We start from the raw sequence: 15,222 nt of genomic DNA on the forward strand, positions 1-15,222 counted from the left end.
CTTGCCCCATTGTATAATTTTAGCTGTTTTGTCAAAAATCAGGTGCTCATAGGTGTGTGGGTTAATGTCAGGATTTTCAATTCGATTCCATTAGTCTACTTGTCTATTTTTGTGCCAATAGCAGGCTGTTTTAAGGACTATAGCTCTGTAGTAGAGCTTAAAGTCAGGAATGGTAATTCCTCCTGAAGTTCTTTTATTGTATAGGATTGTTTTGGCTATCCTGGGTCTTTTGTTTTTCCATATAAAGTTGATTATTATCCTTTCAAGGTCAGTGAAGAATTGTGGTGGGATTTTAATGGGGATTGCATTGAATCTGTAGATTGCTTTTGGCAAGACTGCCATTTTTACTATGTTTATCCTACCTATCCAAGAGCATGGGAGATCTTTCCATTTTCTGGTATCTTCTTTAATTTCTTTCTTTAGAGCCACAAAGTTCTTATTATATAGGTCTTTTACTTGTTTGGTAAGCGTTACACCAAGATACTTTATGTTGCTGTGGCTATTGTAAAGGGTGATGTTTGTGTGATTTCTTTCTCTGTCTCTTTGTCATCTGAAAAAAGTAGGGCTACTGATTTTTTTTTTTTTTTTTTTTTTTTTGAGTTTATCTTGTGTCTTGCTAGTTTGCTGAAGGTGTTTATCAGCTGTAGGAGTTCCCTGGTAGAGTTTATTGGGTCGCTTATGTAAACTATCATATCATCTGCGAATAGAGACAGTTTTACTTCTTCCTTTCCAATTTGGATCTCCTTGATCTCCTTTTGTTGTCTTACAGCATTTGCTAGAACTTCTAGTACGATATTGAAGAGATATGGAGAGAGAGGGCAACCTTATCTTGTTCCTGGTTTTAGAGGAATTGGCTTAAGTTTCTCTCCATTCAGTTTGATGTTGCAGTTGATTTGCTGTATATTGTTCTTATTATGTTTAGGTATGTTTGTGTTATCCCTGACCTCTCCGAAGACCTTTATCATAAAAGGGTGTTGAATTTTGTCGAAGGCTTTTTCAGCATCTAGTGAGATGATCATGTGGTATTTCTTTTTCAGTGTGTTTATATGGTGGATCACATTGATAGATTTTCATATGTTAAACCATCCCTGCATTCCAGGGATGAAGCCTACTTGGTCATGGTGGATGATTTCTCTGATGTATTCTTGAATTCAGTTTGCCAGTATTTTATTGAGTATTTTTGCATCGATGTTCATCAGGGATATTGGTCTGTAGTTTTCTTTCTTAGTTGTGTCTTTGTGAGGCTTGGGTACCAAGGTTATTGTGGCCTCATAAAAAAGAGTTTGGCAATGAAGCTTTTGGTTCTATCTTGTGGAACAGTTTGAGGAGTAGTGGTATTAGTTCTTCCTTGAATGTCTGGTAGAATTCTGCACTGAATCCATCTGGCCCTGAACTTCTTTTGGTTGGAAGGCTTTCAATGACTGCTTCAATTTCATTGTGGGTTATAGGTCTATTTAAGTTGTTTGTTCTTGATTTAATTTTGGTAAGTGATAGTTATCCAGAAATTTGTCCATTTCCTTTTCAATTTTTGTGGAATACAGATTTCCAAAATATGACCTGAAAATTGTCTGGATTTCCTTTGTGTCCGTTGTTATGTTCCCCTTTTCGTTTCTGATTTTGTTAATTTGCATGTTCTCTCTCTGCTTTTTTTCTCAAAAAAACCAACTCTTCGTTGAATTGATTTTTTTTTTTTTTTTTTTTTTGTTTGTATTGTTTTCCTGGTTTCTATTTTGGTGATTTCAGCCCTCAAATTGATTATTTTCTGGAGTCTACTCCTCCAGGGTGAGTTTGCTTCTCTCTGTTCTAAGGCTTTCACTTGCTCTGTTAATTCTCTTATGTGACTATCCTCTGTTTTCTTAATATGGGCACTTAGTGCAGTGAACTACACCCTCATAGCACTGTTTTCAAGGTGTCCCATAAGTTCGGGTATGTTGTATCCTCATTCTCGTTGAATATTAGAAAGTCCTTAATTTCTTTCTTTATTTCTTCTTTGACCCAGGAGTGGTGCAATTGCACATTGTTCAGTTTCCATGAGTTTGCAGGTTTTCTGCTATTTGCGTTGTTGTTGAATTCCAATTTTAAATCATGGTGGTCTGATAAGATACAGGGGACTATTCCTATTCTCTTGTATCTGTTGAGGTTTGTTATGTCACCTAGTATGTGGTCGATTTTAGAGAAGGTTCCATGTGGAGCAAAGAAGAAAGTATATTCTTTTGTCTTTGGATGGAATGTTCTATAGATGTCTGTTAACCCCAGTTGAGACATAACTTCTGTTAGTTCTTTTGTTTCTTTGTTGAGTTTCTGATTTGTGGTCCTGTCTAGTGTCGAGCGTGGTGTATTGATGTTTCCCACTATAAGTGTGTGACATGAGCTTTGAGTTTTAGTAGTGTTTCTTTTATGAATGTGGGTGCCTTTGTATTTGGGGCATAGATGTTCAGAACTGAGACTTTGTGTTGATGGATTTCTCCTGCGATGAATATGAAATGACTGTCTTCATCTCTTTTGATTAATTTTGGTTTGAAGTCTAACTTGTTAGATATTAAGATAGCTATGCCTGCTTGCTTCTTATTTCCATTTGATTGGAAAATCTTTTCCCAACCCTTTACCCTGAGGTAATGTCTATCTTTGTGATGGGAGATGCCATTATGTATATATGTTTCTCATACTGGTTAATAATAAAGCAGGGCCAACAGCATTGTATCAAATACAGAGTCTCTGTGTATTATTTGGGGCTGGCGGCTTGGTGGCGGAACAAGAGCAGGTGGCGGGCAGAAAAACCGTACTCGTTACATCTTTGAAGCTTAGATGTGTTTCTTGTATGCAGCAGAAGGATGGATTCTGTCTTCGTATCCATTCTGTTAGCCTGTGTCTTTTTATAGGTGAGTTAAGACTATTAATATTGAGGGTGAGTAAGGACCATTGATTGTTGATGCTTGTTTGATTTAGGTTTGTTGTTGGCAGTGGTATTGTGAATATATTAGTTCTGCTTCACCCTTGGTTTCTGGTACAGTTGGATTATCTGTTGCCTACATTTTTGTGGGCATAGTTACCTTCCTTGGGTTGGAGTTTTCCTTCCAATACTTTCTGTAGGGCTGGATTTATAGATACATATTGGGAAAATCTGGTTTTGTCATTAAATATCTTGTTTTCTCCATCTATAGTGATTGAGAGTTTTGCTGGGTATAGTAGCCTAGGCTGGCATCCGTGTTCTCTTAATACTTTGAGAACATCTATCCAGGACCTTCTGGCCATGAGGGTTTTCATGGAGAAGTCAGGTGTAATTTTGATAGGTCTGCCTTTATATGTTACCTGTCCTTTTTTTTTGCTGCTCTTAATATTCTTTCTTTATTCTGTATGCTGGGTGTTTTGATTAGTATATGTCGAGGGGTCTTTTTCTTTGGTCCAGCCTATTCGGTGTTCGGTATGCTTCTTGTACTTTCATGGGCATGTCCTTCTTCAGATTTGGAAAGTTTTCCTCGATGATTTTGTTGAATATGTTTTCTTCACCTTTGAGCTGGGCTTCCTCACCTTCCTCTATGCCTATTATTCTTAGGTTTGGCCTTTTCATGGTGTCCCACATTTCCTGGATGTTTTGTGTTAAGGATTTGTTGGATTTATATTTTCTTTGGTTGATGAATCTATTTCTTCTAGTTTATCTTCTGTGCCTGAGATTCTCTCTTCCATCTCTTGAATTCTGTTGGATATGCTTGCATCTGTAGTTCCCAATTTTTCGCCCAGTTTTTCTATTTCCAGCATTCCTTCAGTTGTGTTGCCTTTATTTTCTCTATTTCAGTTTTGAAGTCTTGAACCATTTCCTTCACCTGGTTAATTGTTTTTTCTTGGCATTCTGTACTTTCCTTATGGAATTTGTTCATTTCTTCCACTTTTTTGTTTGTTTTTTCCTCCATTTCTTTAAGGGATTTTCTCACTTCTTCTTTGAGGGCCTCTATCGTTTTTATGATGGTAATTTTTAAGTCGTTCCCTTCTGTTTCCTCTGCTTTGTTGTTGTGTTCCATTCTAGTTGGTGTAGATTCCCTAGATTTTGGTGGTGTCATGCTTGTCTTTCTGTTGTTAGGTGTTTTCTTGTATTGCCTTCTTCCCATAGCTTCTTGTTGGTGGGGTCTCCCTTCTCTCTATGGTACTTCCCAGGTGGGCTTATGTGGGTCAGAGATTCAATATCTGTAGCTCTGGGTGGTCCAAGCTCTATAGGAGGTCTCTCCGCAGACAGGGACCCAGGGATGGGGTCAGGGCTGAGGATCCAGTAGAAGATGCCACTAGCCAATGGCTCTAGCCAGTGGCTGGCAGAAGAGGACAAAGCCTGAGCTGAAACTTGGTAAGTTTCTGCAGGATAGTCTGATCTCACTGGAAACTGGGACTCTCCAGCTGAGGCCTCTTTCTTTAGCAGTGGTCCTGCTTTGGGGGTCAAGGTTTTTGCTGGCAGGTACTCAGAGTGGACCTGCAGAGATAGGCGGATCTCTGGGAGGGGCCCGGGACTCCAGCAGAGGACTGGAGGTGGGGTCAGAGGCCAAGCAGGTGGAAATTACGGGTGGTCCTGCGTGGATAGGCAGGTCTCCTTTGTTCAGAGTTGCTGGGAGAAGTCTCCGAAGAAGGGTGGACTGTTGGCTCCACCCTCTGTCTCAGTGCTCAACCAGAGCAGCAGGACAGTGGGCAGGGTAGGGCACAGGGTAGGGGGGTAGGCTTGCGGTGGGGATGGGTGGGGGTGTATCAGAGCTCTAAGGGTGCTCTCGATGGGAACAGAACACAGGAGCAGCAAGATCAGGGCGAAAGTATTTTCTTATATGTTAATTTGCTTTTCTTTTGCTGTGTTAAAATAATGACCAGAGTCAACTTGGGGAGGAAAGAGTTTATTTGCCTTACATGTTCCAGGTCATAGTCCATCATTGAAGACCACCAGGGCAAGAACTTTGAGGCAGGAGCTGAAGCAGAGGGCATAGAGGAAAGTTGCTTGTTGGCTTGGTCCCCATGGTTTAGGACCACCTGCCCAGGGTGGTCCAACAGTGGGTGGGGCCTACCAGCATCAATTATTAGTTCAGAAAATCCTCACAGATTTTCATACAGGGTAACTCGATAGAGACATTTTATCAGTTGAAGATTACTCTTTTAAGATGCCCTTAGCTTGTATCAAGTTGACAAATATATATATATATATATATATGTATATATATATATATATATATTATGACGTGTTCAACCTTGCACACTGAAGCTCTGTTGTAATAAACAGTTGTAGGAGAAAACAAAAATCTGCGAGGCTGGTCTATTTTTAAGTTTTTGTTTAAAAATCTATGAAATCAGTTTTTACATTTTTTTTTCCTTCTTTGACATTTTCATACTGTATATTGTTTTCTTGTAATGTCCCTTTGCAAAGTGTTTTAACATGGTCTTTGTTTCCTTCTGCAGGGCTTCTCTGCACTCACCTTCCTCCAAGTCATTCCGGGATTTTTTACTAGGAGAAAAAAAACTTGTTACTGGCCATGGTTCAGTAGATCATGTCAAAAAAGTTGGAATTGAAAATTCTCAGGCCCTAAATATTGTAAGGTAATAAATTTAAAACTTATATATTTTCTACCTTAAAATATTCTGTGGGGGCGTCATGTTCTTAAATGATGTTTAATATGTCAGGGTAAACGTTATAACTTCTTGTACATTTAGGGTTCGCGGTAACTCTTGTTTCATTTTTACTTTTAGTAGCAGTTTTTTGAGATATTTGCTCATAGCAAATGTCATGTAAAAGCCACAGTTTGGTGTTTTGGCACATGTCATATGCCGTGAGATAGTCATATATACTGCTCCTAGAATCTGCCTCATGCCCCTTTTCCCTAGCAGTTACCCATTGATTTTTGGCAACATCGAGCTTATTTACTTCCTAGAATTCCATGTCAGTGGAAATCATGCAGGATGCATTCTTTCATAGAATCTGACCTTTACTTACAGTTATTTTGGAACTCATCTATGTTTTTAATATATCACCAGTTGATTCCATTTATTCTTTGAAGCATGTCTCTTTGTGTAGATCTACCACAACCCACCTCCGTGTCTCTGTTATTGGGTGTTTCTAGTTCTAACTTGAGTTATTATTTATTTAGTTAGTTCTTATTGTTTGATCTGGATCTTCTTATGTTGTGTTGAACTTGGATACTACAGCTTTAGCTTCTCCTGTGCCGGATTACAGGTATGCACTACCTAATTCAGCTGTTCTAGGCATTTTTGCTGACTTTTGAAGATGCTTTATATTTCAAATGCCTACCTGATAAATGAAAATCTATTCATAATTTAATAGCAACATTTTAATGAAAATGCCCTTACTATGTAGCTGAAGATGACCTGAACTCCTTGTGTTCTTGCCTATACCTTCAAATGCAAGGGTTATAGGCCTGTGCTTCTTCCTTGTACTTGCAAATGAACATTCTTATAAAAAATAGAAAAAAAATTCAGCTTGGTAGGAATCATAGTATATCTCTCCAGACTGTTAAGTCTAGGGTGTTAATTGGGGGGGGGGGCATTGAGACAGAGATGTTAAGAGAGAGAGAGAATGAGAATGTCATTTATGGCAGTTTTATGTAATGAAAAACTTATTTGTGATTCTGGTTGTCAAACTACTTTTTTTTCCTTCCCATAAATCCATGTGTTAAGAAGTCATAAATATTTTTTCCTTCCCATAAATCCATTTGTTAAGAAGTCATAGTAGGGCTGGCACCCTATCACTTGAGAGGATGAAGTAGGGTTGCCAGGAAGCCTGTGCTTCCTAATGAGTTCTAAGGCATCTTGGACTACAATTGAAGTCCCAAACAAATACAATAGCAACAGTTCAGTTTCAATGTATCAAATAGCTTATATAAACTCTGGTTAAAACAAGTAGAGTCCCAGAGGTGTTTAACCTCTGCTTACTTAGCCTGTCTTGAAAATAGACTGAAGTCTTTCAGAGACTTGGAACAGCGGTTGCATCTGAGAGCTTCTGCTATATGCAGAATGTTTATATTTTTGTTGATACTGTTGTTGGTTTTCTTACTGCAGGCAGGTACCTTTAGAAGCACTGTTTTTGAGTAATTTTGTTATAGAAAGAAAATTATAATCTAAAGAATCAGGTTACTTGCCTCCTTAGCTTTTCAAATAATTTTAGAAGGGGAATGTTATTTTAAATTGAACTCATATAAATATAAAAGTTAAAGTTTTAATGTTCCTTACTCTTTTTTTCGGAAGCCTTCAATTATTAATTAACCCTTTCTGTTCTTGAAAAGATTCAATTTTTTCCTTCGCACTAGATTCTCGCCATCTGTGTTCCTGTTTGCTCCAGGTTTTTGTATAAAGTCAGGGTGGAGTAGCAAACCTCCCACTCCTCTTCCATGACTTTATTCTTTCTAGTGATTGCCCCACCATTGTGCACCTCACTTCTTAGAAGAGCTGCCAGTTCCCACTTTAATTCATCTGGATTCTGTTCTATTACTTCACTAAAGCAGTCCGGCTAACCTTAATAGTGCCCTGCCATGGGACTGCTCATACTAGAACTGTGAGTGCAGGTCTTTTTTTTTTTTTTTTTCCTCTTTGTATTTTCTGTACTTTCTATTCTATCTATATCATGAGCGTATGTCCTGTTATCAGATAGCGTATTGAGCTTCAGACTTCCTTGTTCTCTTGGTCTTTCCATCCTGTTTAGATCTTCAGAGATATATCAGGCCTGAAGCCCAACTTCATGTTTTCTTCATAACACTCTCATAAACCCAATGTCAGGCAAACTGTAGATAAATAAAAACCCATTCTTTCTGATCTTTATTCCTTAGTAGTAATGCTTGCTGTTGTCAGTTTTACTTAGTCTATATTAGTTCTTGAATGTTTAATATATATGCTAAACTTCATAACTAAGGCTCTCATCCCCACCCATACCATCATGACCTTTTACCCTAGTTATAAGTGTGGTTCTGTGCCTAGTCTCCTTTCTTTTTATCCATCCATTTATACATTGAGTCAGTATGTTCTCTTTTGAAACTATAGAACTTACTGCTTTTAGGATAAAAGTTAGATTTTGTTGTAGGTTTGTTTGTTTGTTTGTTTGAGATAGGGTTTCTCTGTATTTCTTTGGAGGCTATCCTGGAACTTGAACTGTTGACCAGGTTAGCCTCAAACTCACAGAGATCCTCCTGCCTTTGCTTCCTAAGTGCTGGAATTTCAGATGTGTGCCACTACCACCCAGCAAAAGCTAGAATTCTTATTATGGCCTTCAAGGTGTACAGAGCCTGGTTTCTGTCACCTTCTTTCACTTTGTCTTAGGAAATAACTGTATTATAGTATCTGGCTTTCACTTGTTCACATCTGCCCTTCTTTGTATCACCTTCCCTTTGATCCCAACTCTTCATAGTCTGTTCAGTGGGTATTTAGAGGATCTTACTTCCTTTCCTAAGTCAGTTCCTTTTACATATTTCTGCCGTGCTTCTGTTATGTCATCATAGTTGTTGCTAGTGATTCTTTTGTTTGCTTGGAAACAGGATCTTACGATGTAGTGGTGGCTGGCCTGGAATGTGCTATGTAGATCAGGCTGGTCTCAAACTCACATAGACTTACCTGCCTCTACGTCTGCCTCCTCAGGGGCTGGGACTAAAGGTGTGAGCCAGTTTATTGTCTTATGTATATATGCTGCATTTGTTTATGTTTATCAGTATTACAAAAGCAAGGATGATACCTCTCTTTGCCGGTCATTGCACACACGTGTTTAGAATGAGCATTTAATGAGTATTTGGTGACTGAATAAATAAATGAATTAAAATTGTACTCCTGGGTTGGAGAGATGGCTAGGGGTTGAGAGTACTGACTGCTCTTTCAGAGGTCCTGAGTTCCATTCCCAGCAACCATATAGTAGCTCATGGCCATCTGTAATGAGATCTGGTGCTCTCTCCTAGCCTGCAGGGATATATGCAGACACAATAAGTAAATAAATCTTTAAAACAAAACAAAACAAAAACCCTGCAACTCCTTTTCGGGTAATATTTGTTTTGAATGTAGTGAATTTCATTGGGTATCTCTGATGCACAAATTTGGAAGTATAAACATTAAGCTTATTTTAAATTGCAATTCTTCTTTGCATAAGTTGCCATTCATGGAACACAGAAAATCTTAAGGATCTGTGGTTTGCTAGTTGGTCACTAGGGTGTGCTGTCACATTGGGACTTAATTGAGGAGTGTGTGCTGTTTTGTGACTTCGGAAGTTTGAGTTGAAAAATCATGTATCAGTAGCTTGATGTGGGAACTAATTTTTACATAGATGGCTCTCATTGATAAAGATTTGGGGGAAAAAACCGATAGCTTATGTTTCATGCCTCATTTTAACCATAGAAAACATGTAATTTACAAGTAAGTTTTTTTTCAAAAAGGATATATAAAACACTGCAGACAAAACACTCACCAAATTACTGGGTACCTGGTAGGGGCACAGCATTGTACTGGCTCCTGTTGGCCATATATAAACATATGATATGTAGACCTAACCCTTAATGGATTTGAAGTCTGATTCATGAATATGGATATGTATATGTGAAGTTAAAGGGCCCAGGCAGAGAGCAATGACAGTATGGTACAACAGCACAGAGGAGGACACTGAAGGGAGAGTCACTCATGCTAGAAGTATAGGAAGAGCAAAAGCTCTGGATACTACAGCCTTGACTGTGCCGTGCTAATGTGTGATCGTGGGAATAGCAGAGAAGTAGGCCATGCCATTATTTATCCTTTTTATTGTCACAGGCTTTGGAATGTGGACTGAGATTTTTAAAGAAGAAATTAAAACCCAGGAGAAAAGGCAGCGTAAACAGGAAATAGTGGGAGAAAAGCAGGAAGACAGGAATGCTGGTGGCCCTGGGGTTAGAGTGTAAGGAAGGTCTGCACACCACACGTAGTCTCTTAATTGCATAAAATGTGACTTAAAAAATTATTTGCTCCCCATCCCCCAAGGCAATGGCAGGCAAAGAAAGGCAGTATCATCTAGCGATGTTAAAATGTAGAAGGAAAGGATTTTGTGTTATTTCTTTTAGTTCTTTGCTCGTTGTGTCTGTTTCATTTTTCTTTCACTAAAATAACCCTGTATCTCTACTGGGAAATGTGCAGTTTCCAATCATTATTTCTGGAACACAATTACTATTATTATATATTAGTTCTAATGGTAGATAAAATTTTAAAGTAAAGCTAGTATAAAATCTTATAGATATTGTCTAAGCAAAAACAGCTTAGTTATTTTAACATCTAAAATTGTCACTACTTTTTAATTAAAACAAAAATCTTTAAAGAATATTTTAGTAAACCTTTTGTTTTTTTTCTATTTAAGAAGGCTACTTATATACTGGTTATATATTGGAATGTCTGGTTTTGTTTTTATATCTGAAGCTTAATGATTTTATATTATTTGAAAGCTTAGAAATCTTAAAATCTCTAGCTGTTTTATTTAATAGTTTTCCTATATTTTATGATGAAATTTTGATGGACTCCCAAGTTGTTTGATAAAGAAATGATTAATATAATTACTCACTAAAGTTTATTAATAGAGTTATGGGATTATGAAATAGATTTTTGCCATTTTAAAATTTTCTGGGGATTTCTTAATCAAGTGCTCTCTGTTGCATTAAATCTGAAATCCTCAGATGGATGTTTCAGCGTAACATTATAGCCCTATATGAATCTCATCATATATGAAGTAAGGACCATAATACCCTGTCATACAAACCTCCTGAGACTTGGTATAAAATATGAAATACTGTGTAGAACCATTATTCTTAAAGTTTTAGTTTACGTTGATTTAATAAGCCCTGGGTTTGAAACCTCCTTATACTGTTAATTTTGTTTTGTTAGGTAGAAATGCTAACAAAGGTTTCTCTAATTCTTTATTTCCTAATGTTAATTATAGAAAATATTGGTTTCCTTGTGATATATCCATTTATAGCTATGTTGAACATTGGTCAACTCTATCCTTTATTCCTTTTTAATAGTTGGTGACTACTGATGTACTGTAGTTATCTAGCAACCAAGTAATTATTTGTGTGTCTTTGAAAGTGTCAATGCATTTAATTGGTCCCCAGAACCACCAGCATAATTTTCAGCATCTGAAATGTGATTGTTGAATGAGTTGTTTCTAGTAGACTCAGGCATTTGAATACTGGGCCCACACTTGGTGATACTGTCTGGGGAGGCTTATGCAGTATGGCCTATGTTATAGGAAGGATGGTACTGGAAGCAAGCTTTGAAGTAACTTGGGTCATTTCCATTATACTCGGCTTCCTGTTTGTGATTGAAGATGAGCTCTCAGCTTCCTGTTCTAGCCACCATACATACTCTCTTTGCCCTGCCATCAAAGATTTTTAAGCCTTCAAATCTAGACAAGAGAGTAACATGATGGAATTAAGTTGGATGGAGATCAAATGCATCTTCCCTTGGTCAAGTCTTTGGGAAGGTCTCACAAGTCAGACTAGAGCTAGAGAACAGTTGCTTGCCAGGGTGTTGAAACACAATAAAAGGACAAATGCAGGCAATCCCTTCATGGATCAGGTTTATTTGGGCTCAGTGTTCCAGAAACGGAAACTCTTATTTCCCATTCTGTCTTTCATCTAGAGCATGTAATAGTATATTAGTACTGAGTGCTATTTATTCATACAGGCCTTTGTACTTCTTATACATGCCTGATTTCTAATGAATATCATTAGAAAAAGACTGTTATGATACTTCTCCTGTATGGTTCAGTTCTCTGTGGATTCCTTTGTTTGCTTGTCTTAAGCTAGAGCTAGGCCTGACTGCAAACAGTAATTGTCTCTGTGTCAGGAGCTTATGGCTCTGGTCTATGTGTTACTAAGTAGTTTTACTAATATTACTGAAAGCCCTAATCCCAGTTTTTGGAATTTGTTTTACAGATGTTCACCTCATGGAACACCAAAACTAGAAAGCAATCATGTTTCTGATTTTCCACTACTGGAGAGTCCCAAGTAAGCTTAATTGATTACCTGTGGGCCTTGAATTATTTAAGAAATTAATTTCTTAGGTATATTTAAGAAATGGCTAATTGTGTAGTTGAAATTACTAGAATGTATTGTTTGAATATCTGCTTTTCTAAAAATAAGAGTTAATTATATCATTTCTGTTACACCTTTACTTTTTAGAATTTCCTAAAATTTGATCTAACACTTATTTAAGTAAAATAATAACTTTTCTGTGTTTTTACCTCACTATTCTGTAATTTCTGCAAAAGCTTCCAGGTTGTATTATGTAGTAATCCCTAGGGGGGAAACAACATTGCTAAGTAACATTTTGCAGGAAATTTTACATGGAGATCTTTGGGGACAGGAATAAAAGCCATTATTGTCATTTTACAGTCCCTGGCTGTCTTCCTCACTGGCTGTTTCGACCACAGTCGCTCCTGTCACTTTTGCATCTATTGTAGAAGAAGAGCGGCAGCAAGAAGCTGCACTCATCAGAAGTCGGGAGAAACCCTTGGCTCTCATTCAGGTGAGTGACACACTCAGCTTTAGCTTGGCGAAGACTGCTCTACATTTCAGTTCTAGATCTTTGGGTTTTGTTGTTATTTGTAATTTTGAGACAGTGTCTCAAGCTCTGTAGTCCAAGCTGGCCTTGAACTCATGGCAGTCTTCCTGCCTGTGCCTTCCAAATGTTGTTATTGGTGTCACAACCACGTCCATCTATAGGTCTGTAGAAACTTTTATTGATTGGCTTTGAACATTTGACTAGATGTACTAGATTAAAATTTAAATGTATATAAAACTAGATGGTGTTATTCAGGATAATTTGAACTAGCACAATGTGATCAGTTTCCTGTTTTTAGTATTGGCATTGCTTTGGGCCATTTTAAGTTTTCAAAGAATTTGGTGGCATTTGCTGCTCTTCTTAGTTTCTTTCCTACTTCAGTTCAAGATTATAGACAAAAGAGAACATGTTTGGCTTCCCTTATGGTAAAGAGGCTTTATTTGAGGGATGTAAGATTTCACAGTCATATGTGAAAGATTAGAGAGGCAGGCTGGGGAAAGATAAGCCTCATAACACTGGAGAGTGCAAAAGCAAGCTGTAGACGGTTGCGCAGTGGCAGAAAAAGACCTCACAGGGTGAAACTGCTTGCATGAATTGATTCCAGAAATTCAATTCAGTTTCTTTTCCCTTAGCTTTGGGATTCAAATTGCAGGCTGGCAGATGGCTTGGCAGCTTAGGGTGTGCATCTCTCTTCTAGGGGACCTGGATCGGTTCTCAACACTAATGTCGGTTAGCTCACAACCATTAACTCCAGAACTAGAAGTTGGGAGGTGGTTCTCTTCTGGCCTCCAAGAATGTTGCCCTTGCACACAGGTGGTGCACAGACATGCACTCAGACACTCACACATGCACATACCATTTGAAGAAGAGATTTGGACTGAAGTGAGAACAGGTATCTGGCTATTCTAGCTCAGACTCAAGGTTTCTGGCAAGGCCAGGGGACTAGGAAGGTTTCTGATTCAGTTCTGCTGTGTTGTGTCTATATCAAGCCTCAGTTTCTCCAAAGGAAGTAAGGAAACTACTAATCCCGCTAATCTGTTCTACTTAAAAGAGAGAGGCAAATCTTTCCCTGTCTCCTCCCAGGTTGAGGAACATGCAATACAAGAGCTGCTGGTTTTCTATGAGGCGTTTGGCAACCCTGATGAATTTGTCGTCGTTGAGAGGACGCCGCAGGGGCCGCTAGCAGTGCCCATGTGGAACAAGCATGGCTGCTAGCTCGCTGCACAGACAACTCTGCTCCCGAGGTTGTGCTTGCTACACTGACTGGAAGAAAAACCCTTCATACATATTTGCTGGCACGTTGTTTTAGTCAGAATAAAAGTGGATATGATTTCTTCCTGTAGTTTATAATGTTTGTATGACTAATGAGAAATTTTTCAAAATTGTGATTTTAGTAACTTTTATGTGATGATGGGACAGGAAATATGTTAGGCTAAGGTTGGGTTGGTTGGATTGTTTCTTCTAAGTTACCTTACAATTGAAAATATGGGAGAATTATAAAGTTTAAGAATGATTCATTAAGGCTTTTTTTCATTTGAGAATATGGAGTAATTTAGAAGAGTTTACCACATGTGTTTTTAGATAAGACACTGATGAGATTAAGGTAGGAGCCTCAGTCATGACTTCTGATCCACTAATGGCCAGAATGTACTCTTTGCCATAGTAGAATGTCTGTTGTTGCCTTTTCATTGGGCTGTTAATGTCTTAGGCCTCTTTAAAGTTGGACCTGGTGAAATGCTATGTTCTTCCTAATTGTTCTGAACAGGTTAGTCAGCAATCATAGCTTCTATGGGAGATTTGGATTCATGAATTTTTGGGGGGGTGGGAAGGTAGCAAGAGAGGTTATATGAATGACTAATTGTGAAAGAATCAGTTTCTTAAAGTGTTAAGATTTTCTAAAACAGACATAGGATTACTGAATAGTTTGTTCAAGTGGTTGTTTATAGTTACTTTTTAGTACTGTGTAATCAGAAGTTCTGTGAGCCTAGATTATATGTGTACATGTGAATTTTGATTTCTTCATAGTATGCTATTTGGTTTGATTTTGAATGTTTACAATTCAAAGGAAAACAATGTTAAAATGTGTGCTTTGTTATGTAGATAAAATGAGAATGTCAATGCCTAAATTCTGGGAAAGAATCCCTGGGAATATGTAGGCAGTTCATTGCTTGACTTCAGTTGATGGGAAATTGACTGAAGCTAACTCAGTGTTTCAGTTCAGTTCCACCCACAAGCAGCAGATGTGTAAGCAAACATGCAATAAAAAGTAATCTTGATCCACTTCACTACTAATGTGTATTTGATGTTGCGTGTAGCACTAGATTGACACTTTGAGGGAAGAATTTCTAGCTAGTCCTAATTATTTCCCTTATGTGCCACAGTGATAGCCAGTGTATATTTTTACTCAGCTAGAAATCCTGATTTATATTCCATATGTTTGAATAATTTGAGAAAAACATGAATTTTACAATGTCTTTTTGATATCAGTAAAGAAGCTTTATGGTAGGGGTCGTTGGTGGTGCATGTCTTTAATCCCAGCACTTGAGAGGCAGAGGCCGGCAGATCTCTTGAGTTTGAGGCCAGCCTGGTCTACAGAGAGTTTTCCAGGACAGCCTCCAAAACAAACAAACAAAAACAAAAGAAAGAAACCAGAAGCTTTATGAAGTCATTGGCTTACTGGAGCTTTGGTACTCT

The 15,222-nt window shown here is 38.0% G+C and overlaps 1 protein-coding gene across 2 annotated transcripts in view; it reads left to right on the forward strand.

Annotated features, from left to right (window-relative positions):
* The window catches only part of Ibtk (inhibitor of Bruton tyrosine kinase), a 70,596-nt gene extending 55,783 nt beyond the window's left edge, over nt 1-14,813 (forward strand). For both annotated transcript variants that reach the window (XM_051207795.1, XM_051207800.1), the window contains exons 26-29: nt 5,422-5,559; nt 11,901-11,972; nt 12,360-12,492; nt 13,612-14,813. In XM_051207795.1, the coding sequence (XP_051063752.1) occupies nt 5,422-5,559; nt 11,901-11,972; nt 12,360-12,492; nt 13,612-13,743 (475 nt within the window). In that variant the 3' untranslated portion in view covers nt 13,744-14,813. The remainder of the gene's footprint in view (nt 1-5,421; nt 5,560-11,900; nt 11,973-12,359; nt 12,493-13,611) is intronic.
* Nucleotides 14,814-15,222: the final 409 nt, after the last annotated feature.

The sequence above is a fragment of the Phodopus roborovskii genome, unplaced genomic scaffold, assembly GCF_943737965.1.
Source record: "Phodopus roborovskii unplaced genomic scaffold, PHOROB, whole genome shotgun sequence".
In the NCBI taxonomy this organism is placed as follows: Eukaryota; Metazoa; Chordata; class Mammalia; order Rodentia; family Cricetidae; genus Phodopus; species Phodopus roborovskii.